Source organism: Chiloscyllium plagiosum, unplaced genomic scaffold, assembly GCF_037043375.1.
Source record: "Chiloscyllium plagiosum isolate Xiang-an unplaced genomic scaffold, Cpla_swu_hap1 HiC_scaffold_9, whole genome shotgun sequence".
Taxonomy (NCBI): Eukaryota; Metazoa; Chordata; class Chondrichthyes; order Orectolobiformes; family Hemiscylliidae; genus Chiloscyllium; species Chiloscyllium plagiosum.
Window position 1 is genome coordinate 66,995,880 of NW_028270147.1, and position 17,741 is coordinate 67,013,620.

General features: G+C 40.1%; 1 protein-coding gene across 1 annotated transcript in view; it reads right to left on the bottom strand.

Moving 5' to 3' along the window:
- The window catches only part of LOC122554461 (laminin subunit gamma-1-like), a 72,700-nt gene extending 55,315 nt beyond the window's left edge, over window positions 1–17,385 (bottom strand). Inside the window, exon 1 of the mRNA XM_043699528.2 lies at window positions 17,091–17,385. Coding sequence (XP_043555463.2) covers window positions 17,091–17,190 — 100 coding nt within the window. The 5' untranslated portion in view covers window positions 17,191–17,385. The remainder of the gene's footprint in view (window positions 1–17,090) is intronic.
- Window positions 17,386–17,741: the final 356 nt, after the last annotated feature.

The window sequence follows — 17,741 nt, forward strand, 5'->3', positions numbered from 1 at the left end:
ATATACCCATCCAAATGCCTCTTAAATGTTGCAATTGCAATTAGCCTCCACCACATCCTCTGGTACCTCATTCCATACACACACCACCCTCTGAGTGAAAAAGTTGCCCCTTAAGTCCCTTTTATATCTTTCCCCTGTCACCCTAAACCTATGCCCTCTAGATCTGGACTCCCCGACCCCAGGGAAAAGACCAAAAGAGAAAATGCTGTAATATCTCAGCAGGTCTGGCGGCATCTGTGAGGAGAGAAAAGAGCTGACGTTTCTAGTCTAACTGACCCTTTGTCAAAGCTGCTTTTGTCAATTTGCTTTTATCCAGGGAAAAGACTTTGTCTATTTATCCTATCCATGCCTCTCATGATTTTATAAACCTCTATAAGGTCACCCCTCAGCCCCTGACCCTCCAGGGAAAACAGCCCTAGCCTATTCAACCTCTCCCCATAGCTCAAATCCTCCAACACTGGCAACATCCTTGTAAATCTTTTCTGAAACCTTTCAAGTTTCACAATATCTTTCAGATAGGAAGGAGACCAGAATCGCACGCAATATTCCAACAGTGGCCTAACCAATGTCCTGTACAGCTGCAACATGGCCTCCTAACTCCTGTACTCAATACTCTGACCAATAAAGGAAAGCATACCAAACACCTTCTTCACTATCCTATCTACCTGTGACTCCACTTTCAAGGACCTATGAACCTGCACTCCAAGGTCTCTTTGTTCAGCAACACTCCCAAGGACCTTACCATTAAGTGTATAAGTCCTGCTAAAATTTGCTTTCCCAAAATGCAGCAACTCACATTTATCTAAATTAAACTCCACCTGCCATTCCTCAGCCCATTGGCCCATCTGGTCAAGATCCCGTTGTAATCTGAGGTAACCTTCTTTGCTGTCCACTACACCTCCAATTTTGGTGTCATCTGCAAACTTACTAACTGTACCTCTTATGCTCGCATCCAAATCATTTATATAAATGATGAAAGGTAGTGGTCCCAGCACCGATTCTTGTGGCACTCCACTGGTCACAGGCCTCCAGTCTGAAAAACAACCCTCCACCACCACCCTCTGTCTTCTATCTTTGAGCCAGTTCTGTATCCAAATGGCTAGTTATCCCTGTATTCCTTGAGATCCAACCTTGCTAACCAGTCTCCCATGGGGAACCTTGTCGAACACTTTATTGAAGTCCATATAGATCACATCTACCATCTGCCCTCATCCATCCTCTTTGTTACTTCTTCAAAAAAACTCAATCAGGTTTGTGAGACATGATTTCCCACGCACAAAGCCATGTTGATGATCCCTAATTGGTCCTTACCTTTCCAAATACAGGTACATCTTATCACCTAGGATTCCCTCCAACAACCTGCCCACCACCAACGTCAGGCTCACTGGACTATAGTTCCCTGGTTTGTCCTTACCATCCTTCTTAAACAGTGGCACCACGTTAGCTTTATTGAAAAGGATCTTACTATAAGGTTCCCTTTAAAAAAATCATGTCAGCTGCCCAGACTGTTTGTTCCCTGTACTTGAAGAATGATCAGGCAGCATCCAAGGAACAGGAGAATCGACGTTTCGGGCATAAGCCCTTCTTCCCGATTCCTGAAGAAGGGCTTATGCCCGAAACGTCGATTCTCCTGTTCCTTGGATGCTGCCTGACCTGCTGCGCTTTTCCAGCAACACATTTTCAGCTCTGATCTCCAGCATCTGCAGTCCTCACTTTCTCCTTGAAGAATGATCCCCAATCTCAGGTTCTATTGAAGCAGATCAAGGGAGTTCTGAGAGGCACTTGCATCCAAATATTACTCCTTATCTCAAGTCAATTGAATGCTTCTTCTTTTCAATAAAACTTTTCACAGATATATAATTGGACAAGCATGGATATTAAGATAAAGGATATATTTGACCAAAATTTGATCAAAGATTGATCAAAGAGGTGAGTTTTAAGAATGGCTTGAAGGAGAAATGGAAGGTGTCGGGATTTTGGGAGACAGTTCAGAACAATGTTGATAGCCAGTTAGAGGATCACAGATGAGCTTCCTGGAATGAAATTGACTGGGCTCCAAGTATACGCACTATGCTCATATTATAATGCAGACACTGAAGATAACATCTCTTACCAGTAACCTATTGAAAAGTTAATCTCAATCTCACCCACAGTACAATTATTGGGTTGGCTGGTATCAGGAATAAATGTGCTTGAATTTCCAGGTTTGCAAGTTGACAAACTTCCCACCCAATAGTGTGTACTACTGTCTCCCAAGTATGATAATGTGGAACACACAGAGCCTAGACTTCAGCATGAGAAGGCCCTTAGGCCCTTGCGCATTTATTCATCAGAGGATTTGTTATAGCTGGCTTTAACCTTGTCCATCCAGTTGGTAGTTCAAATGACCACAAGGAGTTTCCCTCACCAATCGTAAGCCTCCCTGAAGGAAGCAATCTTAACTTGTACTTTGGCCAAGGATACTCACCAAAAAGCAATGAGTTTCTTCTTTAGAAGAAAAACTAGAATTTATATAGCACCTTTAATGTGCCAAAATGTCCCATGAGCTACCCAGGAGAATTATCAAACACAAAATTGACAGTGAGGCACATGTGTAATCTGTTTCTGAAAGGTTGGGCAAAGATGTAGGTTTGAAAGAATACCTTAAAGAAGGAGTCATGATTCGGAGATGCCGGTGTTGGACTGGGGTGTACAAAGTTAAAAATCACACAACACCAGGTTATAGTCCAACAGGTTTAATTGGAAGCACACTAGCTTTCGGAGCGACGCTCCTTCACCTGATGATGACAATCACCTGATGAAGGAGCATCGCTCCGAAAGCTAGTGTGCTTCCAATTAAACCTGTTGGACTATAACCTGGTGTTGTGTGATTTTTAACTTAAAGACGGAGAGTGATTACAGGAGCAAAGAGGTAGAAGGAGAAAATTCCAAAGCTTTGGACTGAGGAAACTCAGTCAATGAAAACTGAAATGAGGAACTGATGGAGCTGGAGCTGGAATGGCAATGGAAGATAGAGCCATAATCAGGTGATGGAGCAATAGTGTGCTGGGAAGGGGAGATGCACCAACCTATATCCAAAAGGCAAACATTGTCCTTAAAACTCTTGCAGTTAACTGCAAGAAAGTGGCAATAATGTAATGTAGTCACAGAAGCTTCTAGGAGTGAGATGAACCACACACTATAGCCCATGAGTACACATAGGAACATTGTGGCATACTGCAGACAATGCAGATATTGTTAAACATGTAGCAGAACACAGTTAGTTTGGAACTACAGAGAAATGACTGGAAATGTAACTGAATCTACCTCACTCAATTTCAAATTGTCAGTTGGTTTGCAAAAGGCAAGTGTTTTTATATATGCCACTGTACATGGAACAACACAAATCCAGCCCATCTAGTTATACCACAGCAGAAAAGGGGTACTGAATGCCTGGCAAATTGACTTGAGTGCCAAGGCAATGCCATGGAGAATGAAATAGGAGACTCTCGGCTCCCCAAGTTCGCAGGTAATTCCAAAACGTGCACAACTTGAGCATGTTCTTCTTACTTGTAGAGAATAGGTTTTCTATGCATGAGAGCACTTCACTCTAGGAATCATAAATAAATCTTGATCAATCTATTTGTCTTCCCATATCTAGTCTTCTGCAAAGATCTAGGGGAAATTTTCAAAGTGCCACTAGGTTGTAAAAACAGTATTGTGACTCAGCACTGCATGTAGAGACTGCTTCACCCAGGTGAAAGGTCCACAATACCAGATTAATATCTGAAGAGAAAATCGAAAACTTATATCCTAAAATCTGTTACTAGAGAAATAAAGTGCATTTTTCCCAATGGAAGTTGTATACCTGCAAACGCTCAAAAATTACTGAAACTGTCAAACGGAAATCACCAGTTGATAAATGGATACTTTAAAATAACGTTAAATAATTATTAGCCATGTAAATGTTGATTGAAATTACCCCTGCTCTGACATTCACACTATTACTAACATGGGTGCAGGGAGGAAAGAAACAATAGTGTTGCTATATGAAGACGATGAAAAGTTGTATGAAAATTGCCCACGTTTGACTTAAAAAATTCAATTTTGCAAAGACAATTTCGCATCATAATTTGCTGGAAAGATCAATAGAATCCCTCACAATGAGTGCAGTTGTAGATCAAAAGTAGTGCTGTGCATGCCCAATGCATATCCTATGGCCTGCAGCCTGATGCAGAATTCAGAAATAAGTGATTTAGGAGGGACATGTTTAGGGATAACGACTCTAATCCAATGACATGGGAAAGGGCACAGCATGTAAATCAATCCTAAGAAAGGATCAATGTATGAAGGTTCTCCCCTGAACTGAATGTGATCACTAACCAGATTTCAGTATTGGTTACAATCCCTATATGGCACATAGGCTCATTACATATAGACGTAATTACCAGTTCGGAAGTGGCTGATTAGAACATGTTAGGCAGTTAAAATAATTTAGTGACTTAAATAATTGAGACTTCAAATTTCAATTAAATTCCTAGAGAGAGTTCAATAAAAATATTGCCTTGAGATGAAGTGCTTTACAGTGAGCACAGAATATTCTGAAGCCTTTATCCCCATTCTGCAATTGTCTAAGTGGTAATGAATTAACAGTGCCATTAATTGAACAAACTTGGTCTTACCATTAATTTTAATGGAGGATGGAGCTACAGTAATTAGTTATTCATCTTACTCAGCAACTATCCCTGTGAAGTGGTGCAATAGTCTCAAGAAATCCCAATATCACATAGAATCACAGAATCCCTACAGTGTGGAAACAGGCCATTTGGCCCAACAAGTCCACACCAATTCTCCAAAGAGTATCCCACCCAGAACCATTCCCCTATCCTATTACTCTACATTTCCCCTAACTAATGCACCTAGCCTACTCATCCCTGAACACTATGGGCAATTTAGCTTGGCCAATTCACCTAACCTACACATCTTTGGACTGTGGGAGGAAACTGGAGCACCCAGAGGAAACCCACACAGACATATGCCAAGCCATATGTAATAACATGATCACAGGTAACATAATATCCTAGGGTTTCCACTCCATATTGAGGGTATAAGGCTTAGATTCACCATCGTTGTTGTTACCATTTTCAGCAACTTCAGCCGCATTGATCAGCAGCAAACATCCATTCGATAACAAAATCATTAGGTTGGACAGAACAACAGCATGTTTAGACAGCATGTGTGAGATGCTAAATTCTAAATATGATAGTGAGTTGAAATGGTTCTGTGTGATGACAGTAACATTTCATTCTGTAATACATGCAGCAAAAAATATTTCATACAGTAATAACCTCATTATATATTATATATATCAGTTTTTATCCACCAGGGAGAAAAACAAATGAAAGAACTGCGGATGCTCGAAATATGAAACAAATCAGAGCTTTGAATGCACTGAGGAAGGGTCACTAGGCCTGGTGCTGCCAGACCTGTTGAGCTTTTCCAACAATTTCTGTTTTTGTTTGTATCCAGTGGGGAGTTTATTGAAAAGCAACCTACTCGTATCTTACCCTGTTAAAAATCACACAACACCAGGTTATAGTCCAACAGTTTAATTGGAAGCACTAGCTATCGAAGCGCTGCCAACCACCTAGTGAAAGAGCAGTGCTCCGAAAGCTAGTGCTTCCAATTAAACCTTTTTTAGATTACTTACAGTGTGGAAACAGGCCCTTCGGCCCAACAAGTCCACACCGACCCACCGAAGCGCAACCCACCCAGGCCCATTCCCCTACATGTACCCCTGCACCTAACACTACGGGCAATTTAGCATGGCCAATTTACCTAACCTGCACATTTTTGGACTGTGGGAGGAAACCGGAGCACCCAGAGGAAACCCACGCAGATACGGGGAGAATGTGCAAACTCCACACAGTCATTCGCCTGAGGCGGGAATTGAACCCGGGTTTCTGGCACTGTGAGGCAGCAGTGCTAACCACCGTGCCGCCCACCACATTGGACCTGTTGGACTATAACCTCGTGTAGTGTGATTTTTAGCTTTGTACACCCCAGTCCAACACCGGCATCTCCAAAGTATGTTACCCTGACTTTGTTATGTTTCTTCCCAATTCTTTGCCTGGTAAATAGTTGAATTATTCTGGAGTTAAAACTGTTTTTTACATCCTTCAAGGATACCTTTCATTAAATGTGAGTTGTAAAATGGAAATTACAAATATAGACTGAAAATTGGTAATATCTCCAAAAACTATTTTGCAATGCCAACAATAGCTTAGGTTACTAATGTCTCCAGAACTATTTGAGGATTATGCCTTTGTTGGAAGATGATAAAATGCCCAATAAATAAAGTCAGAAAACCCTACTTAACGTGAAAAATTTATGAAAGGTGGTAACAGCAGGTCTTAGCAATGAACAATGTAAAGGTTTTAGGATCCACCAGAATAGACACATTGGCTCTTGGTTTATTCTGTGACGTTCATCTAAATGTTTTCCAGAGTCAATAACAGTTTACAACCTCAAATTAACATCAACGAGGCTTGAACTCTTAACAATCTGGCCCAGAGGAGCAATTGTATCAACAGAGTACAGTAATTGCTGCACATTATGTTTTCAAGACTCGCTCTAATTTTCTGCCAGTCCACCAATAGTATAAATCTTTGTCTTGAAAGATCCAAGCAAACCAAATAAATATGATAATAAGGAATTCAGTATTGATCACTGGGAAATGGATGTAAGTAGGTTAATAATATAATGCTTTATTTTTAACACTTGCAATCATCTAGTTGTACAAGAAAGGATTTCCATAAGGCATCTGGTTCTTACAAATATGTAAAGCTGAAATCAGATTCAATACTTGCATTCAATACTTAGAAAAACAAATTACAGCCAAACCTCATGATACCTTGCAAAAACCCCCTTTTCTCTTTATTCAGGAGGCCTCTAGACTTGTTTCTGCATGTGACAGTTGCTGCTGTGGTGATCGGATTCTGCCTTACCTAGTTTCAAAGGCTACTCAGGGGACAAGGCAGCCGCTCAGTCATTACAGGCACAGCTCATTAACTATTCATCCCAGACATAGTCACTGTTAAGCAGAATAAACGAATTCTCTGACTACAATTGTGCTGATGGCCTGGAGATAAACAGGCGTCATTATAAATATGTTCAAATATACATGTTTAAATATGTTTATGCATGAAGATATGCTTAAAATATAGAATGTACATATTTCAAAGGGTGTCACATGATCACTGTCTTTATGAATAAGTGTTTCTATTTAGTAAGAGAAAAAATCCTTCAAAAATATGTGCTATACTCAGTTGATATTTCTACCTCATTTTGTATCTTCAGCAAACTTGATACACTATTCTTAGTCTTTTCAGCAAAATCATTAAAAACTGAAGGCCAATACTAGCCTCTGTTGTACTCTACTAGTTAAACACGGCCAACTTGAAAATGCAAGGTTTAGCACTACTATCTGTTTCTGTCTGTGAACCAGTCTTCCAAATATGCTGATATATTTACCCCAACTCTGTACATCTATATCTTGGGAATTTATCTTTTACATGGCACCTTACCAAATACCTTTTGGAAATCCAAATAAACTATACCTACTCTTTCCCCTTTACCATGCATATCTGAGAAAATCTTAATGCATTTCTAAACATAATGTACCTTTCATAAAAACGTAAAAAAATTGCGAGACATTGATATATTGGGATAGACAATATAGGAACTTGGGTATGATTTTAACTCATTCAAAAAGCATGCACTTACACTGAATTAAAATTAAGCCAAAGTTGTACTTTTCAACTTCAAAGGGAGGCAGAGACATGACTGTTACAATGAAAGCTCTATAAGTAAAGTTGATCTGCAAAACCACTTCCAATTAAATTGCATGTGTAGGGCATAGGGATCAAAGCAAATTTAAGACTAATGCCAGGACTGTACAATTCACACAATATATGACCAAGACAAGGATGAACTTTCAGTTCCAGCAGTGAAGAACAATTGCACAGTATAAATTTTCAATAGACAGCGTGGGCTTTCTCAGCCTAAGACTTTACTTAGAGCGGCAATACCATTGGCTTCAGCATTCTTGTTTAAAGGTAGTAAGAATCATTCAAGAATGTTGATCCTAGTTGTGTTCACTTTACACTGTAGACGTCAGCTGAGAACTATAATGCCCAATTTCATATTTTCTAATAATGTAATGATTCAGTCCCATACTTAATTTTCCAACGGAACTATAGATATAGATATAGAGTCCTAGAGTCATATAGCATGGAAATCGTTCCTTTGGGCCAACTAGGCCATAAGACTATAAAACTTTAAAATATAGGAACAGAAATTGGGCCATCAGCCCATTGAATCTGCTCCACCATTTATGGCTAAGTTTCCCAACCCCATTGTCCCGCCTTCTACCCTTAACTTTTCATCCCCCTAACCATCAAGAACCTATCTATCTCAGTCTTAAATAATCTCAATGACCTGGCCTCCACAGCCTTCTTCCATAGATTCACTGCTCTCTGGCTGAAGAAGTTTCTCCTCATTTCCATTCTAAAGGGTCTTCCTTTTGCTCTAAGACTGTCCCCTCAGGTCCTAGTCTCTCCTGCTAATGGAAACATCTTCCCAATGTCCACTCGATCTAGGCCTTTCGGTATTCTATGAGTTTCAATGAGGTCCACCTTCATCCTTCTAAACTTCGTTGAGTATAGACGCAACGTCCTCAAATGTTCCTCATATATTAAGTCGTTCATTCCTGGGATCATTCTCATGAACCTCCTCTGGACTCACTCTATGTTGGCCATAATCCCAAATTAAACTAGTGCCACCTGCCTGCACTTGGCCCAATACCCTGCAAACATTTCTTATTCATGTACTTATCCAAATGTGCCCACATCCACCATTTCTTCTGGCAGTTCATTCCACACACAAACCACTCTATGTGTAAAAAAATGGTGTCCCTCTTTGCCTTTTTAAAATCTTCCTCCTCTCATCTTAAAAATATGCCCTTTAGTCTCGAAGTCCCCCACCCTCAGGAAAAGACATGTACCATTCACTTTGTCTATACCCCTCATGATTTTATAAACCTCTTTAAGGTCACCCCTTAACCTCCTGTATACGTGAAAAAAGTCCCAGCTTATCCAGCCTCTCCTTATAACTCAAACCCTCCATTAGAACTGTAATGCCATTTAGGTTTTAGATATCAACATGAAGAAACCTAAGCACTGGAACTATTGGCTTTCATTCTCCAATATTTCTTCTTGTAAATACTATGTATAGTGTGCATTGAATTTTATGTCAGCACATGTCAGTGATCTGCGCAGAGGAAATTGGAAGAAAGAAACTATGACGTCTTTCTAATAACATAATGATTGTAGAATGAGATTGTAAATAACCCACAGAGATGCATTTTTTTTTGTCTCCAGATAAGTAAATATAACGTTGAATGTTTACTTCTTGTCTGTTTCCTGAGAGCAATTTGCTGTTGGATATATTATTAGCAAAAGATATTCCAGGTGCTTCAATGCTGATTCAGCATCTAATACCCAGACTGGTATGTGTCTGGGCGTTTTGTGACCAATTTTTGGATAAGTCAAGAGAAATATTGCTTACTCAGTTCCAAATCAGCAAATAGGTTTTGTAAAACATGTCTGGAACTGCTATTGCAGCCCAGCTACCTAACGTCAATGCTATTAGCACCATCATCACACAAAAAGGAAGGAGAGAATAAACCAGGGAGGCAGAATACATATTTTGTAATTGTTGTCAAGCCTCCGGATCATTGTGGTACATATTACCTTACTGCTATGAAATTTGCTAAATAATTATCCACACCTCTTGAAAACAACACATATTCAGCGCAGCAATATTGGCAATGGATATCACCAAAAAAATCTGCATACTATGCCATCGCTGCCTCTGAATATACAGGTAATCTATAATATTATACATTACGTAATATAGGGAATACCAGGCCTTCGCCTCTATGTGTCAAAAGTTCAATAATTCAGGAAATGAACCTGGGACTAGAGTTGGCAGCAGAATTACGAGTTCCTTCTTTTGTGAGCATACAAGTAACTGATGAAAATGGACAATAGATTTGGGAAGGTTTTTTTTGGAAACCTTAAGTGTTTTAGAAATGGGCATGATGAATTCTAATACCTAACACCATAGAGGCCTCTTTCTCCCATAAAGAAACTATCCAGTATATAGCATTTATTGGGTGTGTCTTAGCTTCAGAAATGAAGACATCAGCATTCTTCTGCCTTGATTTGCAACTATTCGCAGTGTGACACAATTGGGCTTTGACTGGTTGCACTCCTTTTATCCTCAATTATTTGGTCAGATTTCTGTCTAAGTCACTATTTTTGCAGGAGTCACATCTTTCGTTTGGAGGCCAGCAGTTGATAATATAGGAATTTTTTTTTAAGAAAGCTTTATTGTGGATTTTAACTGCCAGGTGGACACCTAAGAGGGAGTAAGGGAAAGAGGTAGCAGCAAACATTATAACAAAGAAGTCCTCATGGGGAACCTGAACAGTTTTACTGTCCCTATCTGAAATGTGATTGAGGATGTAGCTGAAGCCAAGAGAGATCAGGCAGTCCAAGAAACAGCCAGCCACACTTTAGGTAACATTGTACAGTTGGATGAATGATGCACAGACATATATGTGAGAAAGGGACCAGAGAAATGGTGGTCACTCCAGCCATGAGACTATCAAAATGGTCATAGAGTATGAACTGAGCTAGTGGTCCCAGCGCATATGCACCAAGTGGCCTTTAGCCACCAACATTAAAAACAGTCAGCATTGAGGTGTCAAAAAAAGGTTCAATTTCAACTCCCCTCTGCCTTTTTTATATCAAGCAAAGGGAGTAAAATTTGTTTAAAGCAAAGCAGAGACACTCTTGAACTTCATTCATTTAACTGACTTCAGTTAAGTACCTGCACGCCCTTCCATTATACAGTAGTACATTTCATGGTACAATGAATTTTCTCCTCCTTACCGTACACGTTTTCTTACTTTGTCAGTCAGAAAGGAATTTACTGCCTTTTGGTCTGTCATGCTGTTCTTTCTTGACTTCTTACTTGAAACTGGGTTTTTTTGATCCACCAATCTTTTATTCAAACACTGATTTGGCGCAAATTGGCTGTGAATTGCATTTACTGGCAGGAACTTTTGCATGACAGACCAGAAATGTTTCTAATTAAATATCATCCAATTTAGGTAGATTGAAAATATCAACAAAAAGTCTGAGTTCACTATGAACTTTACAGAATAAAAAAATTGTTATGAACATCTTCAAAGTTCAGAACTAGGAGCTCTGAAAATGTTTAAAATACTTTACAGTGATAATTAATGTCACAAGCATGTTTTTGATAACCTTAACCTACGCTAAGTTTACTTTAAAGACAGAATTTCTTTTAGAATTCATTAACAGGACATGAACATTGGATGAAAAGCCAATGTTTCTTGTTCATCCCTCGTTTTGTCAGCCACCATCTTGAAATGCTACCTGAGGTGGATGCAATGTGCACAGTAAATCTTGTTTAAAACTCTAGTGTCTAAGCACTCTAGTACTGAAAATCATTATTCATATTGTTTTCTATTCAAATCTCAGTAATTTTCTAACATTCATAAACTAATCCTGTGTGAAATTCCTACGCAAGTAATTGTAAGCAAAGCAGAACTGCTAAACAGGGATCTAGCCAAGCATAGAATTCACTGCAGTTCATATTCATTTGAATTTTCTCAAATATTCACCACTGAAATCTAAAAAAATCTTCAATGTGATGTTAAAAAGACAAAAAGGAAACAAATGTTTTTTTTTTGTCACTTTCTCTGAAGACTTTTTTTTGCGTTTTCATGGACTTCCAGCTTGGATATGGCTACACAGACACAATGAGCAATTTACTAACCTGTCCAAGAGTTCTATTTCATGTGACATCTTTGCCATGGAGTATTCCAAGCTGCAGACCATCGGCTCAGTTACACATCAATGCTTTTAGCAATGATTAGTAAGCAGGAAACGGGAGGTGAAAGTTAATCAGTAAGGGAGGCGAAATTAAATTGGAAAGTTGAATTATATTTTAACTCTTAATTCTCAGATTCATTTTCTTTGATTCCTTTCCACTGCCTTTTGTTTATATATGGCCTACCTTAGATATCTTTCCTAACTGACATATAAACTGAGTGTCGAGGGATTTTTGACTATGAGAGGTAAGGGCAATGATTCTGTGCTTCACCTTTTCTGCACCATATGCAAGCCATGATTATTAGGTAAGAACCAGGCACTTGAATTTTGTGGATTCTCCTAGTTCAGATGCACTGAGACCAACAGTAGCAGTCCTACCAAGACACACACCTGAAAGCAGCAAGTTGCCAGTTACAAAACATCAAGTGTGGGTAGTGTGGGTTTGTTCTGCTTCTTGTCAGATTGGCAAGATTCAACCTTAGTGAGATTACAGAATAGATCATATCAGCAGCCCTCTCCATAATATATACAATGTAACCAAGGCACATTGTACAACTGATAACTGAGATAAGAGACTGACCAGTGAGTAAATCTATAATTTGAATAACGCACATCTGCTACTGTTGGTCTCAGTGCATCTGAACTAGGAGAATCCACAAAATTCAAGTGCATTTAAAAAGGAAATCACAGTTAATTTTGAGGCTCTTGACTTGACCTAAACTTATTCCATGTGAATGGCTACCATCAAACACCACAGAACTTCCTGATCACTTCTCTTTGAGAGCAATGTTTGAAAAGGCCATTTTTAGAGTCTCTATCAACCTATGCATCTTTAACTGGTCACAATACTCTTGAAGATAAATTAATTCATTTTGACAAATAGTGGGTAGATCAATTCAAAATATTTCACTTTGTTTTTAATTTATTCATTTCCTAATCTACTTGAGCAAACATTGATCTGATGGGAAACCAGTGTAAGGTTCATGAACTCTGTACCAGTAGTGTATTACACCTCCAGGCAACTTGCCAAAGTTTTGTGAAGCATCAATGCCTCACAGGCCATAACATTAAGCGCGATCTGTTCAATGTCTGCATTAGCTCATTTGAAAGGTGCTTGGCACACTTCACCCCCACTCAAAGTACAGCAGGTGCTAAGGACGCAGCATTGTTTTATTCTTCACAACCAGCTGTGGTCCAAAACTGGAAGAAATGAAACGGCTGCATGTTTCTGTTGGGAGTTCTCATCTTTAAAACTTCTCCAGGCAGATTGATGAACCACAATGATAGGGGCTTTGAAGAAGTCACTTTCTTTATGTCATTTCTCTCTTGGAACTGCAGAGGAGTAGCAGTAGCCTGATGGGATGCCTGAGGCTGCGAATACTCCTTCAGTTGTCACCCCCTGAATGAACAGTCACTATGGTACTGGCAAGTCAGTTGAGCCAGACTACCAAGCAGAAACATCATCAACTCTCCCTCAACTGGAGGTGACACCATCTCTGAGCTGGGATTTTCATGTAGCTGAACAGGTTGATTCTTGACCCGTGGGAATTATCCATGAGTACTTCAATATTCATTAGAGAGTTCTTGCTTTGACCACGATGATGGTGGCATTGCTGTGGTATTCTCTCCAGTCAGGAGGAAGCAGGACAATCTAATTTTATGATTCGGAGATGCCAGTGTTGGACTGAGGTGTACAAAGTTAAAAATCACACAACACCAGGTTATAGTCCAACAGGTTTCATTGGAAGCACACTAGCTTTCGGAACAATCACCTGATGAAGGAATGGCGCTCCGAAAGCTAGTGTGCTTCCAATTAAACCTGTTGGACTATAACCTGGTGTTGTGTGATTTTTAATCTAATTTTAAGACAGCTTTCCTAACATCCCGTCCCTATTTCGGATGAGGGGATGGTATGCTGAGGAGAACTGCTCAGTCACAGATGCTGCTACCCAGAGACAGCTCTGTCCAATGCATGTGTCCAATAATCTGTGCTTGTGTGCAGATTCCTGACTAAGAACTCCCAGGTTCACCAACCTCGATAAAAATAAAAAAAAGTCTCTACTGTTGGATTCATACTTAGCACAAAGAAGATGGTTGCAATTGTTGGATGTTGATCATCACAGCTCCTGGACATCTTTGTGTGAGTTCCTCAGGACAGCACCCTAGGCCCAACCACCTTCAGCTGCTGCATCAATAGCCAAAACTCCATCATAAAGTCCAGGGTGGGGATTTTTCCTGATGATTGAACAATGTTCGACACCATTTTGAAGCTGCCCATCTTCATAAGTAGCAACACCTTGAAAAATTCAGGCTTGGGCAGTTAAGTGGCATGTAAAATTGTTATAAGACCATAAGACATAAGAGGAGAAATTAGGCCATTCAACCCATTGAGTCTGCTCGACCCTGCAATCATGACTGAAAGGTTCCTCAACCCCCTCTTCCTGCTTTCTCCCCAAAACCTTTGATCCCCTTGATACTCAAGAACCTATCTACCTTAGTCTTAAATATATTCCATGACCTGACCTCCACAGCCTTCAGTGGCAACGTATTCCATAGATTTAACATTCTCTGCCTGAAGAAGTTTCTCCTTATCTCTGTTCCAAAAGGTCTTCCCTTTACTCTAGAGCTGTGCCCTCGGGTCCTCATCTCTCTTACTAATGAAAACATCTTCCCAACTTCCACTCTGTCCATTCAGTATTCTGTATGTTTCAATTAGATCCTCCTCATCCTTCTAAACTCCATCAAGTACAGACCCAGAATCATCAAACATTCCTCATATGTTAAGCGTTTCATTCCTCTGACCATTCTCATGAACCTCCTGTGAACACACTTACCTATGACATAAGAATCAAGTAATGAACACCTCAAAAAGAGAGAATCTAACCATTTCCCCATTTCTTTCAGTGGCATAGTTGAATACCACACTATCAACATCCTTGGGGTTACCATTGACCAGAAAATGAACCGGACCAGCCAAAGAAATACCTCAGTCTAGATTAGAGTGGTGCTGGAAAAGCACAGCAGTTCAGGCAGCATCCAAGGAGCAGTAAAATCGACGTTTCAGGCAAAAGCCCTTCATCAGGAATATTCCTGATGATTTTACTGCTCCTCGGATGCTGCCTGAACTGCTGTGCTTTTCCAGCACCACTCTAATCTAGACTCTGGTTTCCAGCATCTGCAGTCATTGTTTTTACCAAAGAAATGCCTCAGCAACAAGAGCGGGGAATTCTATAGGAAGCAATTCAATTCCTGATCCTCAAAGTCTGTCCTCCATCTACAACGCGCAAGTCAGAAATATGAAGGAATAATACCCTCCAATTGTCTGGAAAAGTACAGCTCCAAAAACACTCAAGAAGCTTGACATCATCCGGGACAAAGCAGTCTGTTTGATTGGCACTCAGTCCCCAATTTTCAAAATCCACTTTCTCCATCAAAGTGGTGCCAGTCTGTACTATTTACAAGATATACTGCAGCAACTTATTAAGGCTCCTCAGACAGCATCTTTCAAACATGCAACTGTTACTACCTAGGAAAACAGAAGTATCAGGTGATGGGAAACACCACTACCCACAGGTCACATGCCATCCTGAGTTGGAACAGTATCGCTATTTCTTTACTGTTGCTGACTCAAAGTCCTGGAACTGCCTTCCAACCAGCACTGTGGGTGCACTAACACCCTATGGATTGCTGCAGTTTAAGAAGGCAGCTCATTAACACTTTCACAATGGCAATGAAGGGTGGCCTTGCCCAAATGTCCACACCCAAGAACAAATCAAAATCCACCCTGTTCCCATTGTTAATTCACTACTGCTGCAAGATGTGACAAATGGACTGTGGCAGAACTTATTCATTCCTTCATTTAATGTAGGACCTTGGGACACTCTTAATGTCCATACGATCCTGTCGGGTCTGTGATTTGATTTTGATCACGTGTTGAGCCACATGTGGCTGCAGCCTTCTTCCACCTTCACAGCCAGTCTTCCTTCGTCTGTTCTGTCATTGAGGACATTTATGGCACCTTCCATAGTTTCATGAGTGTCCCTACTGGGAGCAAGGAGCTCTTGATAGCATCACTCAAGGGATCATTGAAGCACATAAGCCATGACGAATGCAAATCCACAGATAGGCCACTGTGTAATTGTGCACTGACAGGCTTCAGTAACCTGAAGTCACTAGCTAGAAATAGCCCCAGAAAATGACTCCTGGCCTGCATCTGTCCTAAGAGCAGTCCCCTCTCCTGCTTTCTTCAAGTACAGTTCCTCCTGCTCTTCCTCTGTCAACTAAAACTTGTGCCCATAAGAAGCAGTTGGAACTTACTGAGGTTGATAAGGCAATAAAAATGAGGAGAACGTAATAGGTATGGTAATCTAGAGGGGTATGCTATGACCTAATTAGTTATAGATGAACGGTATTCTAAATACTGTATCATGTCTGAGACATCCGCACACCATCCCATCCCACCCCCCACCTCCCCTGCAGTGTTTACTAGCCAGAACAGCATTGGGCTTGTTCACTTATTCAATAAAAATTGCATATTGGGTCTCTAACTTTTGTACATCCAGGAGCTTTCAGCTGCCTGTGGTGAACGGGTACCACCAAAACGATAAAATAGCAGTGGAAAGGAGCACGTCAGTGACATGGAGGCCACAGGCAAATCACTGCTATTTTGTACAAATGGTCAGCCTCTTGACATTGAATAGGAACAGTTAGGACAGAGTTCATATGGTTCAACTCCACACAATTTCATTAATAATTGGAAAAACAACATGTCCGTGTCTGTTTTGTATTAAACAATTCATTTAACTCCAAGTTAATCTGTCCAGATTTTCTACTTCAGTTTCTTTGAATTTTAGTTCTTCCAGCTCCCTGGTTCAGAAAATGTGAATGCAGGCAGCTCCCAGAACTGTGTCATGACACTCCCTTTCAAGTGTAAGAAGAGCCTATGCAACTTATAATCTTAACATGGAATGACCTCATGCTCAGGTTGAAAATATTATCAAACAAGTTGATTGTAAAGCAGAAAGTAAACATTCTCCTGTACTTTATTTTATAATTGATCATTCACAACTCACCCAGATTTTGAAATTCCAATTGAAGTACTGAAAGGTAAGTGTAGAGACCTACCTACATATCTGTTACCATTCCAAACGTAGGTGCCGGACACCGAAGTTGCGATAATAATAAAACCGTAACCAACTAGTGCTGTTGAGAAAAATGTATTCATCGTTAATGAAGAGCTTCAATCTCTGCAGCAAGTTAACAGTCGATGTTTATTGCAGGAGAGGGAAGGTAGACTCTGAAAGTGTTTAGCCTGTCAACTTATATTACTTCTCTGCTTGACTAAGTCTGACACATGTAAGAATCCCCTGCAAGCAATCCAAAGGCAACCAATGTGAATCAGACATGAACAAGAGCCAAGCCCTCAGTAATCAGACATGCCTTACTCCATCATTCAGAACCGATCTTGACTCTTGTGAAATAGCAAGCCCTGCCCTGCCTTGCCTGCCATTTCTGGAGCAATGCCAAGCATTTGGAAGATACCAATTCACAAAAAGGTAAATGCTCCCAATGTTGTCTTTGCTAAAAGTTTCAATCCCTGTCACCTTCAAATGACAATATATTGGAGTAATTGCAGTAAATTACTACCTATCAGTACAACTGAGCTTTTAAGGGAAAAACAATTTAAGTTAGTTCAAGAAACAAAATATTCAAATGCTAGGTGTTCAAATAGTATAGGTGTGATTTGGATTGTGGCCAAAATAAGAGTTTCTTTTC